The sequence below is a fragment of the Scardinius erythrophthalmus genome (genome assembly GCF_964197995.2).
Source record: "Scardinius erythrophthalmus genome assembly, chromosome: 20".
NCBI lineage: Eukaryota > Metazoa > Chordata > Actinopteri > Cypriniformes > Leuciscidae > Scardinius > Scardinius erythrophthalmus.
This window is the reverse complement of record NC_138240.1, coordinates 32440335-32467017: the sequence shown is the minus strand read 5'-3', so window position 1 is coordinate 32467017 and position 26683 is coordinate 32440335. Positions and strand designations below refer to the sequence as shown.

Here is a 26683-nt window from a genome sequence, read left to right as displayed (position 1 = left end):
TATCTTTTAAACGTTTTGAATTTATTATCTTTTTTTTTTCTTTTTTTTTTTTTTTTACAGTTTAATGATCCATTTCTCTCAGGCGCTTTATGGCTGTAAGGAAATAACGCTCAGGCTCTGCTGGGGTTTTGTGCAAAACATTTTAACAACAAACTATTTTTTTTGCAAAATCAACTGAATCAAAAACACTGTACTGGCAAAACATCATTTTTTGTTTGTTAAAGTAGACGGCAAGGGAAAAACGTCTGTTATATCTAAAGAACAAAAACAGTGTTTGTGAAATTTCCCAATAAATATATTTTGAAGTGCTGTATGGAAAAAATATTAAAACTGGGGGGCGGGACAAATAAAAAAAATACAAACGGAACATTGCTCATGACACTGCACAGTCAAAGCAGTCTACTGCTGTAGATTAAGGAAAATAATACAAATAGACAAATGCATGAGTGTGAAGTCAAGTCTTCAGTCCATGTGTGCAAGACTGTCTATAGAGGGCGCTCTTGCAGATTGTGAGGCAAATGAGTCTTTAAACCGGGTTTAAATCCATTTGATTCCTCTGGGTTCATCCGTTTGTGCTGTTGGATTTCAGTGATGGCCATTTCAGCTTCACATGTCCATTTCAATGAGCTTCTGGTCACTGCAAGATAAAATATCAATTGAACACATGAACATAACAAACAATACAGTTCTCTAGATGAGTAGTGTTCCAAAAGTGCTCATATTTCTTATGATAGCTATGCATTGTTTTGTTTTAAATATATGCCTACTAACATTTTTAGACAGTATTGTCAATCTCACAACAAACAGTTTTAAATGAAGCCAGTGCAATCAACTGTTGCACATCTCAGAGAAACACACAGCAGTGGCGATTCGTTTTCAAATGAATTGAATTTTGTTGAGTGAATGATTCAATGGGTGCGTCTCAATCAATATGGTGTACACTGGGAAGGACCTTGGTTCACTGCACATTGATTACTCAATTTCCAGCAACATGACTACGAACGACGTCAACATACAACGTTGTAGAACGTTACCGCTGGTATTAATCAAACAGGCAGACCTGTATCTTTTTATATAATTGTTTGTGCTGTTCAGGGTTAGTTCACCCAAAAATGAAAATTCTGTCATTAATTACTCACCCTCATTTTGTTCCAAACCCGTAAGACTTCTGTTCATCTTCAGAACACAAATGAAGATCTTTTTAATGAAATCTGAGAGATTTCTGTCCTTCCATTGACCTTCCGCAAAACTACCACTTTGAGGCTTCATAAAGAGATCATAAAACTAATCCATATGAATTGAGCGGTTTAGTCCAAAATTTTCTGAAGAGACTCGATCGCTTTATATGATAAAAAGAATTAAAATGTTTGGGTGAACTAACCCTTTAAACACATTGTTGTTACATACCCTTACAAAATGTTAGCTGAATATTTATTATAAATGTTAACTACATGTGTTCACTACCTGTCTAGCGATGTGTGTTTATGCTGAGATGCACTATATTGCCAAAAGTTTTGGTACGTCTATACATGCACATGGACTTTAATGACATCCCATTCTTAATCCGTAGGGTTTAATATGGAGTCGGCCCACCCTCTGCAGCTATAACAGCTTCAACTCTTCTGGGAAGGCTTTCCACAAGGTTTAGGAGTGTGTTTATGGGAATTTTTGACCATTCTTCTAGATGCGCATTTGTGAGGTCAGGCACTGATGTTGAACGAGAAGGCCTGGCTCACAGTCTCCGCTCTAATTCATCCTAAAGGTGTTCTGTCGGGTTGAGGTCAGGACTCTGTGCAGGCCAGTCAAGTTCCTCCACACAAAACTCATCCGTGTCTTTATGGTCCTTGCTTTGTGCACTGGTGCGCAGTCATGTTGGAATAAGAAGGCACCATTCCCCAAACTGTTCCCACAAAGTTGGGAGTATGAAGTCTCCAAAATGTCTTGGTATGCTGAAGCTTTAAGAGTTTCTTTCACTGGAACTAAGGGACCAAGCCCAATCCCTGAAAAACATCCCCACGCCATAATCCCCCCTCCACCAAACTTTACACTTGGCACAAAGAAGTCAGGCAAGTACAGTTCTCCTGGCAACCGCCAAACCCAGACTCGTCCATCGGATTGCCAGACAGAGAAGTGTGATTGGTCACTCCAGAGAACACGTCTCCACTGCTCTAGAGTCCAGTGGCGGCTGCTTTACTTCACTGCATCTGATGCTTTGCATTGCACTTGGTGATGTTAGGCTTGGATGCAGCTGCTCAGCCATGGAAACCCTTTCCATGAAGCTCTACACACTGTTCCTGAACTAATCTGGAGGCCACACACAGTTTGTAGGTCTGCAGCTATTGACTGCAGAAAGTTGGTGACTTCTGCGCACTGTGAGCCTCAGCATGCGCCGACCCCGCTCTGTGATTTTACGTGGACTACCACTTCGTGGCTGAGTTGCTGTTGTTCCCAATTGCTTCCACTTTGTTATAATACCACTAACAGTTGAACGTGGAATATTTAGTAGTGAGGAAATTTCACGAATGGACTTATTACAGAGGTGGCAACCTATCATGGTACCACGCTTGAATTCACTGAGCTCCTGAGAGCGACCCATTCTTTCACAGATGTTTGTAGAAGCGTCTGCATGCCTAGGTGCTTGAGTTTATACAACTGTGGCCATGGAAGTGATTGAACACCTGAATTCAATGATTTGGAGGGGTGTCCCAATACTTTTGTGTATAATAGTGTATAATAAAAAAAGTTTTTGTCTTTTCAAATCTATCGCTTGTCATTATATTTATTGAGTTGGCTCATGTGTGTTACGTTTCATGCTTCAGAAATGTGACGTAAGGAATGGGAGCATAGCGAGCATTGATGCTCCCTAGTTTTTGCGTTGCACTGTGGGATTGTCTAAGTACACTGGATGGGTTTTGTGATTGAGAGCCCTTATAATGGCCGACTCCCTGATCAGTGCCCTGACTACAGAGCTGACTGAGACGCACCCAATTTCTCGCTCACTAAAAACAGGATTGTTTCATTCCTGAATGTTTTTTATTGAAATGACTCATAAAGTCATTTGTCGCCACCTACTGGTGCAAAGATGTAACTTGCAGAAAGTCCACCACCATTTATGTTTTTCAAAATCTGGCTGCATTTATTTGATCAAAATACAGTAAAATAGGAATATTGTGAAATATTATTATAATATATTTTTAATGCATTTTATTCCTGTGATGTAAAGATGAATTTTGAGCATAATTACTCCAGGTGTCGCATGATCCGTAATAAGCCAATTTTGCCTCTCAAGAAACATTTCTTATAATCAGTGATGAAAAGAGTTGTGCTGCTTAATACTTTTGTGGGAAACATGATACATTTATTTCCAGGATTCGTTGATGAACAGAAAGTTCCAATGAACAGCATTTGTTTGCAATTTTTAAACATTATAAATGTCTTAACTGTCACTTCTAATCAATTTAATTAATCCTTGCTGAATAAAAGTATTAATTTCTTTCAAATATATATTATTGACACCCAAACCTATGCACTCTTGCTCGTGTGATGTTGCTTATTTAAGTTTATTTAACTAGTAATGTTAGACACAATTAGCCAATAGTGTTTTTATGAATCATAAGCATTCTTAAATTAACTAAACCATTACTAATACCTAAGTGATCCAAATCAAAAATGACAAGCATATAATTACGCTCTTCAGAGTGATTAAGCAAATAATTACACTTCATCTCTCTGCATGGTCAATGAGACGGTTACTACAGCAACACTGATTGCTCGCACTGCAGAGCACTAAAGGCACTGATCCAACTGTGGTGGCTGCGAGTTAACACAAAAAGTTAGGATGAAAAACCCTAAATGGACTAATCAATGTTAATAAAAATCCTAAAAGACTGATGAGCTCTTCTAATTTGTCGAGCGCAAGCTAAAACAAAGAGAAGCCTAAAGCCAACTGTTCTGTTTCAGCTCTGGTACATCAAGCAAAAGAAGTGAAATATAATTTGGTGACAGCGAGTCACACACCTGGTGGTCAGGTGCGCTGTGAGAGGGCACTGTCGCCCCCGTGTGGCTGAGAGAGGGAATTCTGCTGGGCTGCCCTCGCAACGTCACTGTGATGGTGGTGGGAGCTTTCAGCCCTGCAGATGACACACACATTACAGGAAAAATATTTGAAGACAAGAAATATTGTTAGCCTTTTCTTGTCCCTAAATTTTATAATCACAGGAAACATGTGTAAGATTGTGAAATACTTATTTTGTGCTTATTAATTGTAATTTAATGCAACCTGTTATGTTTTGTCCATAATTTACTATGTGATAAATCAGATTTACTATGATAACAAGTAGCCTAATGAATAAAATAATGTTTTATAGGCTATATATGATGCAGGTGAATTAATCATAGATTTTTTTAATTCACCTCCTATAAAGCCTATAATAAAAAGCAAAATGATCGATAACAGCATTAATATTTTTGTTTATCTAAATAGATGCATTTCATAGTTCATATGCACTTTTATCCCGAGTAGCGGTGACTCTGAACTCGATTTCATGAAAAAAGTAACTAACTTACGGGGGGTGATTTGGTAAAAATTGTTGTGATGTCATTTTCATCAAGAGACGCGTCCGTTTTTGCTCAAGATCTTGTATTGTCAATGCAAGAGTCCAGCTCTCTGTAAAGTCTCCTCCAGCACATCCCAAACACTTTCAATGAGTTTAAGATCTGGACTAAGATCTGGCTGATTCTTGTGTGAAAATGATTCTTCATGATCCTCACAACCATTCTTTCACAATCTGAGCCGGATGAATCTGCACATTATCATCCTGGAATATGGCCATGGTGTGTCTTCACACATGGTTGTTTAAGAAATGAAAAGCTACACACTCCTCAATTAGGGTTAGAAGAACTGTTGGCAAAAATATAACATGATAGAAACATAATAATCAATGACTCTTAAGCATTTGCCTATTTAAATCCAAACAGCGACTTTTTTTTTGGCCAGGCAGTGTATAACCGTCACCGGGCGTAGGCCTAAGATTATACGAAAAAAACGTATGAATGAGATCTTATGAATTTATACCAATTAGCCACCAAGTGCATGAGGCCATTTGTTCCTCATTAAAATCCCTTTGTTTTAAAAAAGGAAAATATTAAGACACGATGCCATGAATCTTGTTTACTACAAAGGAACCCCCCTCATTAAAGTACTGAACTACTGCAAATATTGCTATTAGTCTACACACTAAAAAGCCTTATTACAAACCTATTATTTAAAAAAAAAAAAGCTAGTTATTCTCCAGCAATATTGAAATATTTACTTAATAATACATCCGCGCTGCTGTAGTTATTTTAGTGTTTATAGTCCATCACATTCCAAAACTTGATCAAAAGATGGTCTAAATGGCCACGGACCTCAGAAATGTGTGTGTGCTGCGTAAAAGAAATGCAAATGCAAAATAATAAATGTTAAAAAGTAATATTTGTCATTCATTCATTCATTCTAATTTTTCATATTTTCATGTTGTGTATAACAAACCATTTTGTGAACAACAATCGAGGGCCACATAAAGCAGTGTATGTGTGGGTGTGTGACTGCATTGTGATGAGGTGCAGCTGGGAACGTTTTTGTTGAATAATGAGTGTATGGAAATGAATCCTATAGCATACAATCAGGGTTTCTGCAGGTTTTATGAAAGTTAATTCATTTAAGACCTTTTAAAGACCAAGTAGAAAAAAAAAAAAAAAAAAAAAAATCAAGGAATAAATTGAAGGGAACACAATATGATCTCTAAATGTAAATGTCTGGGGAGAAACTCAAAGAGTTGTATTAGCAACACTTCAGAGATCTCTTCAACAGATATCCATTACTTTTTAATTCATTTTACACACACAGCTTGAACCGCTCTGCTACCAAACAGTAAAATATGGAAATAACTTCTACTCTACTTCTGATTGCAGTGCAAAAAGTGATGTTCTTCCTCAGTATTTTTGTCTTGTTTTCCAGTACAAATGTCTCAAGTGTCAATGGAGGGACAGAAAGCTCTTAGATTTCATTATAAAGAGCTGAAGATGAACTGAAGTGTTACGCGTTTAGAATGACATGAGGGCGAGTAAATAATGACAGAAGTTTCATTTTGGGGTGAACTATCCCTTTAAATCAAGATGTTTTGTAATTTTGCATTTCAAATAAATTTAAGTCTTGTTTTCTGCGAAATTGATCAAAATGAAGTGAGTTTATGATTGAAACTAACTAAAACATACCTGCCAACGTGCTCAAAATCTAAAAGTTTTTATAAAAAATATTGACAAAATTAATTTTTCAAGACTTAATATAATATTAGTGTTGGAAAACAGCACAAAAATACTGAGGAAGATATTCACTTTTTGCAGTGCAATGCAAAATAAAGACTTTAAGCCCCACAGAAACCCTGACAATATACTGGATACTAGATACTACTAAAATAGTGATTAAGTATGCACAAACTTAGTGTGCATATTTAATTCAGCGAGTATCCATAAATACTTTTTCGCAATCTGATTGTTAAAAAGCCTTAAATCTTGTCCATCAGATAAATCAGTAGCTCTCTAAATCAGAATCCTGCTTAATGCACAGCAGACACTGCCTAACATTAGAATAAATTCTACAATTTACAGAACATTTGCATACTGTATATACTCTATACAGTCTACACGCTGCAGAAACACTCCCAGCATTGCATTTGACCAAACAATTATGGATTAATAATCCATAATTAGCTTTTTGTTTTTGTTTTTTTATTTGCACTGCATTTAAATAACCTCAGCAAACAATACAGAACATTAATGCATGCAATTTGGGAGATGAAAACAGAAAACAATAATAATGACACAAAGAAGAGGAAGGAAATACTTTGCTGTCGGGGATTTAATGGATGTCTTTGTGAGTAGAGCAAGCATTATGATTTACATAAACCTCATCCAACAGAACAAAAAACAGAAATGAGAAAAGCAAACAGAAAACTGAAACATAAAACAACAGTGAGGCGGTCACATTAAGCACACTGAATGAAGCTGGTGATGTGGGAATTTATCACAGCTGTCACTGCCATAGAAATAGTTTGGTCCTTTGTGCATAACAGCAGTTTGAGTTAAAGGTCAACCCCAGAACGCACTCAAATGAACAACTTGTATAAAAGTACATTAGTTTGCAAAGAGGAACTTAATCAACCCAATAATTGTAGAAGATCACCCAAATAAATCTTTTTACATGCATAAAAAATGTGCAAATCTACACAAATGTTTGTTTATGGTACATATTTACATGCTCTTTCGGAACATTTACCTGTCCGACACCTTTTTTCTGCTAATCCTTCTCATGGATTTGACCTTTGACCTTACTGCTACTCTAGTCAGCTACTCATCGCGGACGCCTCTGTTTGGAGCGCTGTGTCATCAGTGGCGACGAGGACGTACCCGTGCTCTGACTGGAGACGTGGGCCAGTCCCGGCAGGCTATTGGCTAGTTTGGCCAGGCCGCCGTTGGTGAGGAGCTGGTGTATTGCTGTGGTTTTGGTAGACACGACCGGCACCGCGCGCACTAGCGTCCCGCTTCCCGAGCTGAGAGAGCTCAACACCTGCCCCTGACACGGGGGCTTCCCTCCTGACACCTGAACAACACCACAAGATGGAATCATACAAGCATGTTTATTAGAAAGGAAGCAAACCCATGGCGATTTTAGACAAAGACGTGCGTTTCAGAAGCATGTGCTGTGTGACTGGGCCGGCACCTGTGTGGTGGAGGGAACGCCTGGGGATTTGGTGTTGATCTCCTGCAGACTGAGGCTGAGGCCCTGAAGCAGACTACTGGCAGAGGGACCTAACACACACACACACACACACAGTCAAAAAGGATTCAAAATAGAGTTACTTTTCTCAGCAATTTTTTCCATTTAGTCTAAAGGTCGGCTCACACAAAGGACGATAACTATAACAAGAATGGATTTAGTTCCAAAAATCGTTCTAAATAGAATGTCAGAATCCACACCACAACTATAACAATAACGGCACAGAGAAACAATGTTGTTGGAATCAGACATAAACAGCCATTCAGAATCCATCACGCTTTAAAGCAGTGGTTTCTTAACTTGCGGAAGATCATAAATAATATAATAATAAAAAATAATAAATGACAAAACAGCCGTTGCAATGGCATTCAAATACGTCAATAGCGGTGGTAATTTTATAAAATTATTTTATTTACAAATGTTATGTTTGTAATTTTTTAATTCGTTAGACAATTTAAATGATTAAATATTCAGAAACGAGTGCAGTTGTATAAGCTACCATTTTTATTTTTTGTGTTTAACTTTTAGTAGACGACACATCAAAATAAAACTGAATGCAGATTCACTTTTTTCATCTGCAGAACAAAATGAAACTAGGAAATCACCAAAACACGTTACCGACTCTGATTTTATTACATTTAGTGTTAGTGGCAATGGATAATAATATATAATGTATCATGTACTGGCACAGCACACATAAAGAAACTAAAGTTAACATACTGCAGTAACGCACTTTTTTGGTTTAGAATGTTTATATTTTAACCCTTTTTTGCACATATACAGCTATACTTGTTAATTTTTTTATACAAAATAATTCGATTTTCCATCCCAAGCACATTGTGCAGGTTGTGAACAAGTAAAAAGACGGCAGAAAATGTACCCTTTTAAGAGAAACTCTCTGATTGGGGGATTTAAACTCTTGACATCTGGCAACCCAATCTATGAACGGCAGTGGAGAATTGTAAAAAATTTTTACAATTCTGTCTATAATATTTCTTCTCCCCTTTTTTGGTTGAACAGAGATTTTGAATTAGTATTTTTTTAACTGCATTTTAGTGTCACCTTTTTGGTCAACAATATTGCATGTTGATATAGTCACAGTCAGTGTTCAATAATGTTGATGTCTCGTCTTAGTCTTGGAAAAAAAGCTAATCAAACATTTGTGTCAGTTTTCATTAACAAAATTAACACTCATTTTTATTAAACAAAGAGCTTGCAGATGACTGTGGAATCATTTACACTTAGCATTAACATGCGACCTGTATCCGGATGTTGTCCACATACAGACTGAACTTTGCACAGGGGTCATTTTTCCATTAAAGATCTGGGCTGCGCATCGCAAGACTTAGGCCCAGATAAGTTATCCAGGTAGACAAGCCACTTGATGTTGCCAAGTGTAAACACACGGTGCCCTGATTGGCTGATGATCCAATCTGCTTCATGGGGTCACGGTGATCGCATGTTAATGCCAAGTGTGAACGCAGCCTCTGTTGGCAGAATTCGAAGGTGGTGGTACCTTGAGAAGTGGCGGGGGCCTGAGCCTGGACAGGAGAGGAAGAACCCGACATCACGCTGCCCTGAAGGCTGTGAAATGACCCCTCACTGGAACCCAAAACTCCAGACACATCTGCCAAACCTCCTGACCTAAAAGAGCAGAGGATACCAGATCAGAATCAAGCCACCATAAAAAGATGCTGACATGAACTGACAATTAAACCAATAACATTTTTTTTTTTTTGTAACATTTTTTTTTGTTTTTTTTTCACAAGTTTACAAGGTTGGAAAGTGGAAACGTACAAAATATAGTCCAAATGTGACCCTGGACCACAAAACCAGTCACATGGGTCAATTCATTAAATTGAGATTTATATATTATCTGAAAGCTGAATAAATAATCTTTCCATTGATGTATGGTTTGTTATGATCGGACAATATCTGGAATCTGAGGGTGCAAAAAAATCGAAACATTGAGAAAATCAGCATTAAAGTTGTCCATTTATGTTAGCGATTGTGCTGCATTCACTCACAAAAATAAATGTTTTATATATTTACAGTTGGAAATTTACTAAATATCTTCATGGAACATGATCTTTCCTTAATATCCTAATGATTTTTGGCATAAAAGAAAAATTGATAGTTTTGACCCATACAATGTATTGTTGGCTATTGCCACAAATAAACCCGTGCGACATGTGACTGGTTTTGTGATCCAGGGTCACAAATGCAGTGTAATGAAGTCATGCAAGTGGGGGGCCATTATCTGATCTGATACTGCATATATCATTCAAATGTCACAAAAACACAGATCTAAAGCTAACCGTTGGGCAGTTGCAATCTCATCACACAAGAATAGAAGTAGAACTTGTTTCTTAAAGATTAAAGGCCTGTCCATACGAAGTAAAAAAAAAAAAAGAAATCCACACAAAAAAAAGAAAAGAAAAAAATGAATGCTGAATGAATGCCTATTAATGCATTTGTTCAGAATGACATGAAAAAATATTTGTGGTTCTAATATCTCTTTTCAATTACACTGCGCATAAAGCTGACTACCCAGAAAGATTCACGCTTTTGGTCACATGCCCAAAGCCACTGCACTGTTTCTGAACAGTCGTGTTTGTATGAACAGGTCTTAAGAGGCCTTTTTTCTCTTCTGTACAATTTATCTGGTGTGTTAGATAAAGGTACCTTTGTGCACTGAGAAGCTCAGACAGCTCTTTGGCCCCCGATACCGTCTGGCCCACTGTGAGTCCGAGGGGCTTTCCTGACAAACCCACTGCACAGAAAAACAGGAATACAAGCGTAAGACACCTGAGACACCTTTTTCAAATTTTACGTGGGATTATGTAGGCTATTACGAGATTTAATTATATAATGGCTTTACTGGAGAAGTACACTTACATTCAAAACCTTAGGGTTTAGTAATTTGTTTTTGAAAAATGAATAACTTTATTCAGCAAGCATGCATTAAATTGATCAAAAGCGACAGTAAAGACATACGTTGTAAAAGACTTGTATTTCAAATAAATGTTGTTCTTTTGAACTTTCTATTCCTTTCAAGAATCCTGGGGAAAAAAAGCTTTGATCACAGGACAAAATTAAAGTTAAATATATATTTATTGAAAACAGTTATTCTAAATTTCAAAATATTACTGTTTTCACTGAATGTATCAAATTAATGCAGCCTTAGTGAGCATAAAATCTCCCCAAACCCAAACTCTTGAACGGTAGTGTGTCACTGCATCAACCAGCCCAACTAATAGGGTAATGATAGCCAGGTGCTTCATTCAACATGACACACTAAGACAAGTTACTGTTTTAGCATGTTGTGTGGATCTGATATCTAAACCTAGCTTATACAAGCATCAATGATTAACTCTTTCCCCGTCACTGACGGACATTTCCAGCTTTCCGTGTTTTCACTGTTATACGGTAGGAGGCGCTATAAGGCATCTTCTGAAAGAGTCCTGAATCTTTGCAGCTTTGGGGGTGTTGATGGACTCGATCTACTCCAGCTGCGATCTGACGTAGTCTTTGACAAAAACAAGGTTCTATGTATACGTGGAAACTTACACAATAAAGTGCAAATGCAGTGTAATGAAGTTATGCAAGTGTGGGGACATTATCTGATTCAACATGATATTGCATAAATCATGCAAATGTCACAACAACACAGATCTAAAGCTAACCATTTGGCAGGGTTGAAAGCAATCTTATCACACATCAAGTAGAACTTGTTTCTTCAAGAATAAAAGCCTGTCCATATAAAGTTGAAAAAATGCAACAACAAAAAATAAGTGCAACATTTTTGTTAATTTGAATGAATTAGTTTGAATGAATATTAATGCATTTATTCAGAATGACATGAACATTCACATGCCATTAATGAAACAGCTTTTTGCTCAAATTGTTGCTTTAAAGAAACGTACAAACATTCAAGTGTTGATAAGAATGCATGAAACTAGAATAAAAAATAGTTTTTTGTTTAAAAGCAGAATTCCTTCTTCCTACAAGGCATGTTCAGATATTTGTTCATACAAAAATATATTCTGGGGGCCATGAAACTTTTGTGAAAATGATCAAAAATGATTTTTTTTTAAATGCTGGTGGGGAAAGAGTTAAAGAAATGGCTGAACAACAGGCTCACTCATAAAGCAAATTAAAGTAATCAATCTGGCTGAAAATTGCTTAAACGAAAACGTTCCTCCTTCCGCCTAAATGCATCCATATGTGACACAGATTGTTTAATGAGCGGCTTGTGTTTTCAGTACCTTCCTGAGCAGTGGAGCCAGCGCTTCCTGACGCGTCTCCATGGGACACGATGGTCACTTTGATCTTGGCTCTTTTGGAGGCTTTGTTGGGAGTGGGACTGGGAGTTTGTCTTCTCTTGAGGTGGAGCCTCATGTCGTCTCGGTCCAAACCCTCCACCTGCTCACTGGGCACCGGCACTGAAACACATGATGCTGGGGGGTTAAGCTCCAACAGTCTCCTATAGTCTCAAGGTCACTCAGGGACTCACAAGGAGCCGATACAGTTCATATGAAATGCTGCAGAGGTCTATGGGTACAGATTAAGACGCTTGCAAAAGAGTCGGAACCAAAATTATTTTGACGTCAGTGTTTGGTTTGTGTGAAAGATGCTTTTTGAACTCAGGCGCACAGAAAGGAAACGCACTCAAGTCTGCTTGACAACAGGAGTAGGGTTAGGGGTGAGTACTAATAAATATGTAATTCTAGTATGAAAATAATCTGTCCTTATTTGCAAAAGTGAACCGGAATTGATGATGTAAAATTTAGCCATTACAGGATAATTTAATTCTCATTGCTGCTTGTCTTGACAGAAACTGCCTTTGATGATGATCTGGTCTGTCTATGCAGTAGAAACTCAAAACTAAAACCCATAATGCACTTTTGATTGTGCCACCACCCCTCTATCAATCCCACTGAAACTTCTGTAGTTATAACAAAAGACCTGGAGCTGGAAAAAACTCTGCCAGATAATGCAAAATGATCATTCAGAGGATGTTAGCTTTGCTGACAAATAAAAATGGTGATATCTGAATGCAGGTAACATGGAGAATGAGTGCAAACTCTCTCCATTTACCCATACTACTGATATTTTAACAATACAAAAAAAAAAAATCGACAAACTGATCCTTTAGGTTTTGGTAGTAGAAATCGTAAATACTATAAAAGGAACATTGCTATTGGGAAACAACAATGTTCTCGTGAAATGATTCTGTTTTAATTACAATCAATGGATGATATATTGACACTAACAAGGCTGCGATTTCAGCTGAGAAGCTTGTGGTGAGAAATCCATACAAGCAAGTGCAACTGAACACACACACACAAAAAAAAAAGTTTGGAAGAATAGCGTGGTAAAAATTGTAAAGCGATAGCAAATTAATTTAGTATGTAATCATGTAATTCTGCATCATCCTCAGTAGTGAGGCAAACTCTCTAGCTTTTTAGTCTATTATTAAAAAGCCAATAAGTTCAATCTAATTAAATCTAATTTTAGATTAGATGCATGGAAGTGCATGGAATCAATGCTATTGACGTGAAACATCAGCGTTACTCAGGTGATGCGTCGCTCATCGACTGAGCCTTGTAAAGTGGTGCTCAAAGTTAATTTCACTGTTTCATTCATGAATGAATCAGCATTTAAGCATATTAGTTTGATTAATGGTTTAATAATGACACACTCATTACGACGGTCATAACGGTCCATGGCCGCCACCTTCTGGCGTAACAATGTAACTGCACTGACTGGTAGCATGAGATTATGTAAGCCTTGTAGGCTAAAGTCAAAAGTATCCTAATATGGATAATGTTTTGTGCAAACTCAGATTTTAAAGGCCTATTAAAATGATGTATTAACATTAAAATAAAAATATTTTTTATGCTTATTTATTTGATTCTCAATTAAAACAACAATTGCAACATTACTGTAAATAATATAACCAAGGCAATCTGGGATCTCAAAGCTGTCAATACAAGTTCCATATATAATATAATATAATATAATATAATATAATATAATATAATATAATATAATATAATATAATATAATATAATATAATATAATATAATATAATATAATATAATATAATATAATATAATATAATATAATATAATATATAGGCCTAGGCAATGTATTGATCAAATGATACCTTAAATGTGTTGACGTGTGAAAAGGTAAACAATTCACTTACTCTGTTAGGGAAAACTATTATTAAAACTATTAAGCAGGACAAAATATACATTGATTTAAGATAGATTCAGCCAGGAAGAACATACATTTGCAAGCAGTCATTATTTGAAGCATTAACTATTGTTATTGCCTTTTGCGAACACAAAAGCTGGTGAAACATTAAAAGGGACGTTTGTGATACAGACATGACAGACAACTTTAAAGAAAGACATGAAAGGGGCAGACAGACAAAAGAATGAAGGAAAAAGAGAGGGAGAGATACTTACCAAAGAGACATGAAGGGCTGCCAGGAGGAATGCTTTTCCTCACCAGCATATTATGTTTCATAAAAGCAGCGAACTGAGCTGTAGCGAACGGAAGACAAAGATGGAGAGAGTGAAGAAGGAAAGCACAGGGGATAGAAAGACAGGAATCACACACAACATTACTGCTTGATGGGATCTGGGATTCTCCTCAATACAAGGGTGATGTGACTATATATTCCCAGATAGTTAACTGTGTAGACCATGTCATTTAACATGCACAGGCATCAGCAGAACAGCTCAGGGTTAAAAGAGGCCCATCAGGCTTAAACATGATTTAGTGTTCAAGTTATGCAGATACACATAAGACACGCTCTTCAAAAACAGCATGGAACAGCACACAGGGGTCATGAGACACATGTTTAACTACTGGGTCATTCCGTGTCAACTCAACCAGAGATTTCCGGCTCAAATGTTTGATTTTGATCATTTTTTTCTGTAGAAAGACAAACGTAAATAGTGATGAAAGCCAAAATACTAAATGTCATGGATGTATAATAATGAGCAATCCAGTGTTTTGTAGAGGAGGGCCAACATTTAAAATTTCACCTGAGATTTGGAGCCAAATTAGAGGAGTGTAAAAATGACTTTAGAAAGCATCATTATTTTATTTTTACACAGGGATTGGTAGGTCTATTAGTAAAATAAGTTTATTTTAGCAATCTTTGTTTCATTAAATGCTAATGGTGACTAAGAAGCACTTCTTGTGTTTTTTGCCTGAAGTTTAGATGCCTGTAGCTCAAGAAGTATTAAATATATCTTAATAATATTCTTTTAGATTCTTAAATTTTCCTTTTGGTATCTTCACTTTAAAGGCCCTTCAATCCCAGAGATATGGAGATCTTAATGTGGCTCCATGAGTCAGTGGTCAAACACCAAATGTGTGTCACTTTGCACACAGCAGATACTTTTTTTCTAGGAATATCTAAAGAATGTTAAAATTAGAAATGAATCTCATTTTTTTTTTTATCAGCTCAATTGCATAGAACACACCTGTATGAGTGCCATAAATATTATTTTTCTAAAGTTATTATGACTGTAAACCTAAAAGTATTCAAGATCTTTCTAGATTCTCATTCTTAAACTTTTCTTTGGAATACTTCTTGAGTTACAGGCATGCAAACTGCTTTTTGCCATTTTTGAACTGTCACCGTTGGCATATAATGCAACAAAGCGCCTGTTCTATTTGAGGAAACAGAGTCACTTTCACATTGACAAATCTATCATCATGACCCTCTTTTATCACGCTTTTATTGAATCAGTTTTATCATTTGCGCTAGCAGCCTGGTTTGGGAACCTCTCTTTGAAAAATAAAAACTCACTCAACCCAATAGTAAAGTGGTCTAGCAGGCTGATTGGTGAGCCACAGCTTAATGTGGAGACCTTGTACATAAAACAATTACAGCGCATAACTGGTTTAATCTTAAACGACAGTTCCCATCCATTGCACACAGAGTTTCAGCTTCTACCCTCTGGGCGTAGGTTTATAATCCCCAGGTGTAGAAGAACAAAAAGACACAAAAACAGTTTTGTCCCTGCAGCCATTACACTGAGGAATAAGTCATAGCTATATTTTGCACAGGTGTTTACTTTGCTTTTATATATGTATTTATTTACTCTGGACCAGTAAGAACTTTTTTACTTGGTTTTAATTTTTATTTTTTATTGTTGCCATTTCCTAATTTTTACAGTCTTAAGTTGAATGATGTGTGCTGATATGTGCTCTTTTGTTTTCCATATGCATGTATGAGGACTCTACTGCAAACAAAATCTACCTTGAAATCTACAAAATCTAACTTGAACTTGAACGATTTCTAAAGTCAACAGATTCAACTAATAGATCTACCAATCTCTGTGCAAAAATAAAATGATGATGCTGCCATCTTTCTAAAGTCATTTTTACACTGCTTTAAATGGCTCCAAATCTCAAGTGAAAAATTGTCTTCGACAAAACAGCGGATTATACTCAATATACATCCATGACATTTCATATTTTGGCTTTCATCACTATTTATCTTCGTCTTTCTACAGAAAAAAATACTAACCATCTAAAAATTGAGCAGGGGAAGTTTCCGAAATTTCTGATGAGACACGGAATGACCCTACTGGTTTTGTTACGAGTTATGTTACGTGCAGTTGTCTCCCACAAGGCGTAAATAATCTTAGCACTATTAATAAAAAGCATCCTGCATGTAAGCTCTCTTAGGGTTCTGGGGCCGAACCTGTGAACTTGCACCTGGAAAGATACACACCTTGTGCTTGCTTGTGTGTGAGCACCGTTCCTGAGCGCTGCATGTGGGTCTTCAGAAGCTGTGTGGCAGTAATGAGACTGGATTTCTGAGCTGGGGAAAGCCCGACGGTCTTGGGTTTGGGACTGGCTGTAGGACTACTGCAGACACTGGACATATCCTGGAGGGGAAACAGTATTGATTTTCGATCAACTTATCTACATGTTCTGATTGGTTGTAGCCAAATTATTATGCATTTCATTTTTCTACATAGGTACAGATAAACCTTTTATATCTGCTGCTATAGAGTGCTGCACTGACTACGTATTTAAAGTTAGCATCACCCTGGTTCCCACAAGGCAAAGCCAATACATTTTTTTCCATTGGCTTTGGATATTGGATTATTGCAGAAAAGAAGTTCTGTGACAGACAAAATTCAGCGACTAACAAGATAATCTTCACAAATGAACGTTTATGTATTTTGACGCCAATCGGCAGAAGCAAAAAGCTAAACGTAAGCTATAAACGAACTACACTACAGTCACGTGACTTTTAATAAAATGTAAAAAATATCTTAAGCTTGTGTGAACCACAGACCTTATTTCAGGCATTCATATTTCAGCACTCTATATCCTACATGTTTGAGCATTTTTTTGTCTTGCCTCTGAACCAGATGGGGAGATGGGTACCCTAACAGCAGGTGAAGAGGGTCGTGACCTCTCAAGGTCAAAGGGCAGCTCACGGCGTGGTTTCTTCTTCTTCTCTGCATCCAAATCTCGCGTTTCACCAGAGCCATGACCATGACTCTCAGCACGGGTCAAAACACCTGTCAGAAAATCAACTATCTCGTCCTAAAAAAAGGGGAAAAAAAGATTAAGGCTAAAGAATAAAGAGGTCACACAAGACAGAGCTTAATGCATTTATCAGAGCTAACGTTTAAGGTCAGCTTTCCCTAAAAGTAGACTTTGTCTTGTGCTGGACTTTAGTCTCTCCCTGAATGTCTTAAGAAATCCCTCTCAAGGAAGCGATTTTAAGTCATGCTTCATTGACTTTGCCTTTTAAATGATCACGATGTGGGGAACACAAGTGAAAAGTACTGACTTGAATGCAGCGATCCACCATGGTCTGGGTCAGGCCTTCTGTCTTCATCTTAGTGGAGTTGATCCTGTAAACAAAGCCAAGTGTTTTCAACTAGTCTACACAGAGGGATTCCCCAGAAACACACGTGAATGTCCGAAGACACAAACCTCAAGTTGTCATCTGCCCCTCCGACAACTACCATGCTGTTATCAGCTCGAATCTTTTCCCTGAACTCCTCCATGTTCTCGGGACTGCACTGTAGTGCGTTCTGCCCAACCACAAACAGCACAGGAGTCTTCATGTCCAACAGCGGATCATCCACATCCTGACAAACACAATACAAACATTACATTTCAGCCAGCAACTTTAAAAGTATCTGCTAAATGACTTCATGAAGCTCATCATGACAAAGAGTGGTTTACACTGAATGAGAATCTATGGACTGTTTCCTCTTACCCCTCGTGGGCCGCTGACAGTTTGCAGAGGGAAACCCAAACACACAACAGCAGTCATGTACTCCATAAGGGAAACCTGGACGCAAAAATAGACATCTATCATCAGTTCACAGCCGACCATAGAGAAGAAATTAGAAAACTGTTGTTGAGAGAGACTTACATGACAAGAGATCAATGACCCCAAATTCCAGCCCACCAAGATGATCGGTTTATGGGGAAAGTGACTATGAACCTAGAGAGCAAATACATACAATTTACCTTCAAATATACTTTATTATCAAAACAAAAAATCTATTTTTGCCCTGTCATCACCCAAGATTAATTTCCATGGCAAGAACATTATCATTTAACAATGCAAATGGCAAATGATAAACAAAAACTTGAAGCACTTTAGAAACTACACAAGATATCTTAATTTGATACTTCTTACATTTATCAATTAAAATAATAATAATAATAAAAAAAAAATCCTGGCGAGTCCTTCTTAAAAACTTTCTAAAATCAAATGTTTCCCAAGTGATATTAAAAGAAGAACATACTATTAAAATGTGACTCATTTTATTACAAATGATACTAAAAATAAATACATATTAAACAGCATTATATGAAATATGTCTAGTGTTCTGCTATGTAAACATTTTTCACACTTCACAAACTGTGGTTTGTGTCCAAATTATTTTGTGTGGTACTTGACACCATGCCACAAATAAATGCTCTCCATAGACATTTATGTGTACAAACATTCAAGTAATTTAAGAATACACCTTTAATTTCTTATAAGAACAAGATAATCACAAATTGCTAACATCATATGGATTTGGGATGTCTAAATGTACATTCAATATAACAATACAATAATAATTTATTTTACACAACTGTAAAATTACAATGCTAATATTTACGGCTGTCAGATACACAAAAATCGCATCCCTGATTTATCTTTTTCTGTAAAGCGAAAGTGGCATTTTCTAGCTAGTGCTGTGTGTCGTTTCGTACCTCAATGACCTTTCCTCTGACTGTGCCGATCATGTGCTCTAAACACTGCGTGATTCCGATGTTGGCTCCACTGCCCACATGAACGTTTATGGGAATGACCTGAATCACAAAACAAACAGACACAAAATACAGACTTTAAAAAGGGACTCTATAAATGCAAGAATTATCAATTTAATGCAATAGTTTATTCACAAAATGCCGTTACTCTCAATGTAACCAAGCCAACATCAGAAATTATTGTGGAGAACACTAAATCAAAGTGTTTTGCTTACGATTATGCATACCTTCCCTAGACAGGAGAGCTGAGATTGCCAGAATCTCATTCGCCGAGAGGTGGAGAAGGCAGGGTTGGTTGGCCCTGATGGAGCTAACAGGATCAGTGGAGATCCAGGAAGTTTACTCTGAAAATAAAAACATGAACACTCAGATTTGATTCAGCCCATCAGGAGTACACCAGACATGTTCTGTTAAAGAAATATTAACACACACAAATCTCTCTCATTCTCAATAGGAATGAATAAACCATTAAAATAAAGTCTGGTACGTACTGGTTTGTTGTGTGAGAGTACACCCACAGCAGGGTCCCACGGGCGTTTAAGGAGCAGAGAAAGAGCCTCAGCCCCTGCAGCTCCTGTTTTTACAGAGGATGACAGCAGCATCCGGTCAATCAGGGATGGTACCTAAAGGAAAAGAATAAAAACAGTCTCCTGTAACCTCCTGCTATGGACTCTAAACACACAGTGGTATGATAATAAGATATCCCACCTTGCTTTTGAGTGTTTGCAGTACATCAAGGTAAGCCGCCAGCATAGCAAGACTCAAAGACTCCACAAGTGTGCTATGCAGCCACTGTGTCAGCTTTATGTCCCAGCTGACACTGGACAGAGCGTGGCGTACCTTATGAGCACATTTATCCACAGCTATCCTGCGTAAGACAGGTTCATTACAGGCCTGTGGAGACCAGAGACACAGAGACTGAGAGAGAGCATGACCTGACAACTTTCACAGAACTATTTCTCTCTAATAGACTGTCACTAGACTAGATATGCATCAATAAAACAAAGTAAACTGTCAAACTGGTGGGTTGTGTTGATTGGTTAGTGGACAGCAGGGAGAAAACACTGCTAAAATGCAAATAATAAAATCTAACAATATAGTTATGATAAAAACAGATAGGCTTATCTTTAAAAGGCACACTCATCAGTGATATAAAAGGTGACAAACACGTCTAAATTCTCTCTAGACTGATTATCATTACAAATTTGGGAAGATGTTAAGTGACCCAACCTCACAGCACATGCAGAGAGGGAGTTCATGTGGTGCAGCAGAGCCACTCAAAGTCACTGAAAACACCAGAATATGAACTGCCAATTTCAAAAAACGTATCGTATTTACACAAATCACACAAATGACCAAATTTGGGATTAAAACGGTGATTTTTGTTGAAAGGTGACAAGTTTGCATCTCTGTGTGATTATGGTGCCTTTAGTCCAAACTGATGTTGTTCCAAACCTTTATGATTATCATTTCTACAATAGAGAACAAAAGAAGATATTTTGAGAAATGTCTCGGTTTGTTTTTTTTTTTTTTTTTTTTTGTTCCATACAATCAAAGTCAATGGTAAACAAAACTTTGTGGTTTCCAAAATGCTTAAATATCTTCTTTTATACTCTGCAGAATGACACAGGTTTGACAGGAATGACATAAAGCTGAGTAAATGATGGAAGAATTTTCATTTTGGCATAAATTGGCATAAATTACTGCTCAGTGCTAAGCCTTTTGAGATATATATATATATATTATATATATATATATATATATATATATATATATATATATATATATATATATATATATATATATATAGTAGGATGAAGCAGTATGCAAGTCTAAGACTACTATCCTCTGTCAGTGATGATACTACTGTGAGCATCTTTAAGAAACAGCATCTCATGGATTTGACTGATTAAAAACAGAGCTTGCAAGATAAACCCAGTTTTGAAAACTCACACCATCATTGGCCAGTCTGCCAAGTCTTTCTGCCTGTAGGGCTTTTAATACTTTATTGAAGAGCTTGTTCTGAGCCAACGACCAGCCAGCCCTAAAAGAGAACAGAACAGAACAAAAACAGTCGTATCAGCAATCTCTCAAACATGACCATGCCAAAAGAAAAAGTTTTCTTTGAACACGGAAATCTCTTGCAACAGTCAGACCGTATAACAACTAAAGAACTGGAGATCTGTGTTGCTGAAAGACCCTACAAAAATATGAACATCCTCGTTCTCAAACTTCTGAGATGTTGTAATTAACACAGTAGTTTTTCTTACTTGTTGATGTGTTCTTCCCAATCATCGGGAGGAGGTGGTCCATCAGCGACGGTTCGTGCAAACAGAACGTGACGTTCACATTCGTTCATCACACTACGAGCTTTCTGATTGTCATAGAGAGGCATTGGAGTGGGTTTGACCGTCTCTACATCAATGGAAATGTCCGAATCACTGTAGTGGACAACATTACAACCAATTATACATTTTGTGATGTGATATACGTTTACTGATAAATAGGTAACTAGCTTTGAAATGTCTATGGCCTTATGATTCAGTAAAACCTTTACTGTGCAGCACCTCGTTTGCTCGAAAACAAAAGGATTTTTTTTTAGGACTGTCACCAACGATTATTTTGGCAATCGAGTAATCGGTCGATTATTTCGACGATTACTCAAGTAATCAGATTTTTTTTTGTAGTAATAAAAATAGACCTAAGCAAACAATGGCCTTTAAAACGACAACTATAAAATACATATATTATATGACATATTGATGCATTCTCCTGTGTTGGCGTAGGTTTATAACTTCTTTACATTAAAACTTTAATGAAATGGCACATATTGCGTTTCCAGATTAATGTTATAACAAGCGACCCAAACTCACAGCACACAGAGATGGAGTTTGAGACACGCTTCACTTGTGTAAATGAGTTCATGTGGAGCAGCATTCACTGTTAACGGAGCCGCTCTGAGACACACGTAACCTACACGCATGCAAATATATATATATATTAAACCCACAGGGCATAGAATTATTAAACTGAATCGCAGTCTTTGTGAAATCACAATAGCTATATAATAGTTTTTAAAAGGTTTTAAGACATTGAGCAGCCTTAGAAAATGGTTTTAATGATGCAGTTCATGGATTCACATCCGTGGAATTAAAACTTAGAGGATTTTGCCAGTTCACTGACACGAGTAAATTGCAATCGAGGTTCTTTTAAAAATAGAGTACTCAAATTTAATCGAGGAATCGTGACAGCCCTAGAATTAAAACATTTTTTTATTATATTTTAAAATATTCATGAAATTGTTGAATGCCTTAATCTGATTACAAATATTTCTGGAAAAATTATCATAACAGAAAAACTGAATTTCAGAAAAGAAAAAAGAAAAATAGAGCCCGAAATGTCTAAATAATAACAATCTGCTGCACAGTTGATGTCACTGTCACAAACCAGTGATGTAAGTTAACATTTGTTTCAGGCAATCCGATCACAAGCGGACAGTGCTAAACGATTAACAGTCACATTTGAACTCAAGAAGAACTAGGCTATCTGAGATGTACCCGTAAACGATGTCAATTCCAGTGTAAACAAGGTAAAAGAGACTGTGCTTCTGACTAGGGATGTGCAAGACTAGTCGACTAAACGGCACAGCTGCTACTAGTTGACACTGACAACAATACAAAAGATTTTATCGTTCAAATTACTGTTGTTTTAATGATATGGTGAAGAGCAGGGCACGAGCCATCAAGCCGGTGGCACGAGTGTAAATGAACGTCAGTGCGCGCTGCACCAGTCTGGAGTCCCAGGAGTTTCGAAGGATAACGCCCGTTTCACACATGCTCCGTGTGCAGTGCGTATGCGGTACAGGAGCAAGAGCAAGAGCAGGAGCAGGAGCAGGAGCAGGAGCAGGAGCAGGAGCAGGAGCAGGAGCAGGAGCAGGAGCAGGAGCAGGAGCAGGAGCAGGAGCAGCTCGCGCAATAGTGCTTTCACATATGCTGCGTTTGCAGCGCGTAACTGATCCACGGCTGTACCACAAACACATACTCACTATTTGTATTTCAAATCCAGAAATTATCAGCAACTTTTATTTAAAAAAAAAGTTGTCAGCATTGCGATTCTCTTTGTACACATATACACTCTTTAATAGACGTATTCACGTTTGAACACAATTTAAAGAACGTATTATTCAATGCATTACTTATATATAATTATATATTAAGTTGTTCAAGCAAGTGGTAAAATATTTAACCATGTACTTAAAACTTAAAATTGACAAAAACAGCAGACTCATACCCTTTCTTTTGCATAATTTAAATCTTTATACAATAAATATTGCATGTCACAAAGAACTTGTTTTTCCACCTCCACGAATGAGGCGAGTGTTGTTCATTATGTCGCCTTGTTGAGGTAAATTGTAGTTTTCCTTGCTTTACCCCGGTCTTAAAGTAAAAAGATGACTGTGAAAAATAGTAGTATTTAATTAAATGCATTTATGGTGAGATTACTACATCTTATTTAATTAAATGCATTTATGGTGAAATTACTACATTTTATTTAATTAAACGCATTTATGGTGAGATTATTACATTTTCAGGTCAATCTGTGTTCATTTTGACCTCGAAACATGCTCTGTCACTTTAATTCAGTGTTTGCAGAACAGCAGAAATAGACTCGAAACGATGCGGAAACGATCTCTGCACTGCTGTATACGCACCGCAACTGGAACGGATCGCCGGACCGCATCCGCGTGCAGTGTGAAAGCTCTAACCTGTTAACATGGGTACGGAAAAAAATACGCACCGCATACGGAGTATGTGTGAAACGGGCGTAAGAGGAGGAGTGACGACAGCGGAAGACGAGAGAAGACCAGACTTGGGACATTTAAGTTGGGACATTAAGTCAGCTATGAAGCACCTGCCGTTTAGTTTCGTTTTATTTATTTTAAAACTTCAGTTTACCGTTCACCGGTTACCCATTCTTCCATTAGCCTTGAACTTTGTTACATTTATATTTAAAAGCATTTTAAATAAAACATTAAAATAAAACATTTGAAAAAAATAATACCTTAAGAGGTCTGGCCTAATCTTTTTATTTGACCTCATATGCGTTTTCTTCGTGTCAGTCACGGAGAGCACAGAAATGACCAAAAGACAAGCGAGGTGCAGGAGTATTTTATAAAACGGAAATGTTTTATGTAAGCTGTGCCATTTCAAATTGGCACAATTCCACTAGAGCCATGCGTAACCATATTCAGGACATGCAAGCAAATGCCCATCATGTATTTACTTCAACTCTGATAAAATAACTCAATAAAAAAAAAAGTGTGGGGCGTTCAGCTGCATTTATTATGGGATCTGACTCTTTGATTCATAGATTAAGTGCTCAAATGGATCATATATACACACAAGTCTTTAAAGAGTTTCTTTCTTTTAGACTAGTCGACGTCTCGGTTACAAAACTTCAGATTTAACGACTGTCAAATTAGTCGCTGCGCACATCCCTACTTCTGGCAATCTTCTAGAAGAGAATACTCACACAGAAGGGTCGGGTTGCCGTCGAGGCGTGACGAACAGCATGCGGGTGGGCCGGGCACTGCTGGCATCCGGGTGGGCGTTCCAGGGTTTGGCATAGCTGTGGTCGAGGAACACGAGGTCCAACTCGCGCTCATGAACCGACAGCTGGAAGAGCAGGGACGTTCCCATCCTTCGGGCCGACGTCTGGAAGTCTCTCTCTCCTCCAGGGCGGAACATGGTCCTCTAGCCCCACACGGAGGCTCTGCGGTTCCCGCAAAAAAGGGACGCTTGCACCGTAAACATGAACCCTAGAATTAAACAACCTATCAGTATCAAGCATGCTGATAAACAGAACACTTGGGTCATTCCGTGTCAACTCAACCAGAGGTCCCCGGATAAAAATTTCGATTTCGTTTTTTTTTTCTCTAGTGAAAGAAATGCATAAATAAAGATGGAAGCCGAAATATTAAATGTCATTAATGTACACTGACTGAGTAATCTGCTTAAAATCTGCTCCCAAATTACAGGGAGGTAAAAATGACTTTATAAATATAGCATGGCAGCATCATTATTTTATTTTTACAGTCAGGTGGGTCTATTAGTAAAATCTGTTTATTTTAGCAATCTTTGTTGCATTATATGCCAACGGTGACAGTTAAAAATGGGAAAAAGTTTGTATTCCTGTAACTGAAAAAGTATTAAAGATGTCTTAATATTCTCTTAGATTCTGGTTTTTAATTAAAAAAAAAAAAGTTATAATAAACATTTCAAAAAATAAACGAGGCACACTTTGCACACAGCTGATACTTATAGCATTTAAAGGGGAATGTCTGAAGAATAAATTTGGCTCCAAATCTCAGGTGAAAATTGTCGTTTTGACCCCCTCGACAAAATAATGAATTACTCCGTCAATATACATTCATGACATTTCATATTTTGGCTTTCATGACTATTTATGTTTCGAGAAAATACATCTTAACAAAATCAAACATTTGAGACGGGAAAGTTTCCAAAATTTAGTTGATTTCACATGGAATTACCAATTTGCACTCATGTGATGTTGTTAGTGAAATCTGAACTTTATCAAATGACAATGTATTAACAATAAAGAAAACTACTATCATGTCAAATTTTGAAGGTTATATAATTTGTAGGGGACCCTGCCTCTTAAACGTCAAGAAAGCCTCATAAGCTGTTGCAACCACTAAAAATGCTGCAAATATATACAACATACGGAGGAGGACGTTGTTGCAGTGCTTAGCTTAGTTAAATTAAATTAAGTTACGTTAAATGTAACAGTTTCAGTTGGTGGCTGACGCGCGAGCATGAGTGGCAACGCCAGTCGCGAGGCTTCACGCATGGGCGTGTTTAGGGCCCGCGCCACACAGTCCGTCACATTCATGCCAGTTTGATACAGTTGAGATTTTAAATCGCAATAATCTACCTGAAATATCCCTGTGTTCCTTGACTAATGAAGCAATACGTAGAAAACCCTCAAACGTTTACGTGTCGTCATTACGGTGTTACATTATGGTCTGGTAGGCTCTTAGCTTTGAGGCTAACTCAATACACAATACTCACTGTCCGCTTTCAGGCTCCTTTCATGTCATTTCGGTCCAAAGGACGATCTTCGGAATCTTCTGTAAATAATACTGAAATACTCGGGATCATGAGACGAGGAAACAATCCACTCCAATCCACTCTAATAAAGGTTTAGCTACAGACGACTGTCTTTTGTTGTACTACCGCGCCACAGCGGCTCAACGGAAAACCCGGACTGGAGTACAGTCGGCGTCAGTGTAGCTGTTGGGACCGAGAAACCCGGACTGGAGTACAGTCGGCGTCAGGTGTAGCTGTTGGGACTGCGAGAAACCCGGACTGGAGTTCAGTCGGCGTCAGTAGCTGTCGGGACTACGAGAAACCCGGACTGGAGTTCAGTCGGCGTCAGTGTAGCTGTCGGGACTGCGAGAAACCCGGACTGGAGTTCAGTCGGCGTCAGTGTAGATGTTGGGACTGCGAGAAACAC

The 26683-nt window shown here is 37.6% G+C and overlaps 1 protein-coding gene across 11 annotated transcripts; it reads right to left on the bottom strand.

Moving 5' to 3' along the window:
* Positions 1 to 56: 56 nt before the first annotated feature.
* kansl3 (KAT8 regulatory NSL complex subunit 3) lies at positions 57 to 26430 on the bottom strand. 11 transcript variants are annotated; one of them, XM_081349462.1, is made up of 22 exons: positions 26239 to 26430; positions 24680 to 24965; positions 21418 to 21588; positions 21101 to 21191; positions 19856 to 20041; positions 19639 to 19770; positions 19375 to 19491; positions 19091 to 19189; positions 18255 to 18326; positions 18096 to 18170; positions 17807 to 17964; positions 17661 to 17724; positions 17222 to 17410; positions 16584 to 16740; positions 14296 to 14373; positions 12085 to 12261; positions 10502 to 10589; positions 9333 to 9460; positions 7760 to 7848; positions 7447 to 7639; positions 4018 to 4130; positions 57 to 637 (listed from the first exon to the last, which is right to left on the bottom strand). In XM_081349462.1, the coding sequence occupies exons 2-22, from the start codon at positions 24892 to 24894 to the stop codon at positions 635 to 637; spliced, it is 2595 nt and encodes an 864-aa protein (XP_081205588.1). In that variant the 5' UTR covers positions 24895 to 24965; positions 26239 to 26430; the 3' UTR covers positions 57 to 634. The 11 variants fall into 11 exon arrangements, 8 of the variants coding, with proteins under 8 accessions (XP_081205588.1, XP_081205586.1, XP_081205589.1 ...); XM_081349460.1 differs by having other exon boundaries at positions 19363 to 19491; positions 26239 to 26419; XM_081349463.1 differs by having other exon boundaries at positions 17249 to 17410; positions 19363 to 19491; positions 26239 to 26419.
* Between the last annotated feature and the right edge of the window lie 253 nt (positions 26431 to 26683).

Bases quoted from the DNA above. Each gene is read 5' to 3' on its own strand.
- kansl3 (XM_081349460.1), bottom strand. From the start codon at position 24,894: ATGTTCCGCCCTGGAGGAGAGAGAGACTTCCAGACGTCGGCCCGAAGG. The intron at 21,192-21,417 runs GTAAGAAAAACT...GTTCTCTTTTAG, and splicing joins TGGGAAGAACACATCAACAA to GGCTGGCTGGTCGTTGGCTC. The intron at 14,374-16,583 runs GTGTGTATCTTT...CGTTCGCTACAG, and splicing joins CACACACAAGCAAGCACAAG to CTCAGTTCGCTGCTTTTATG.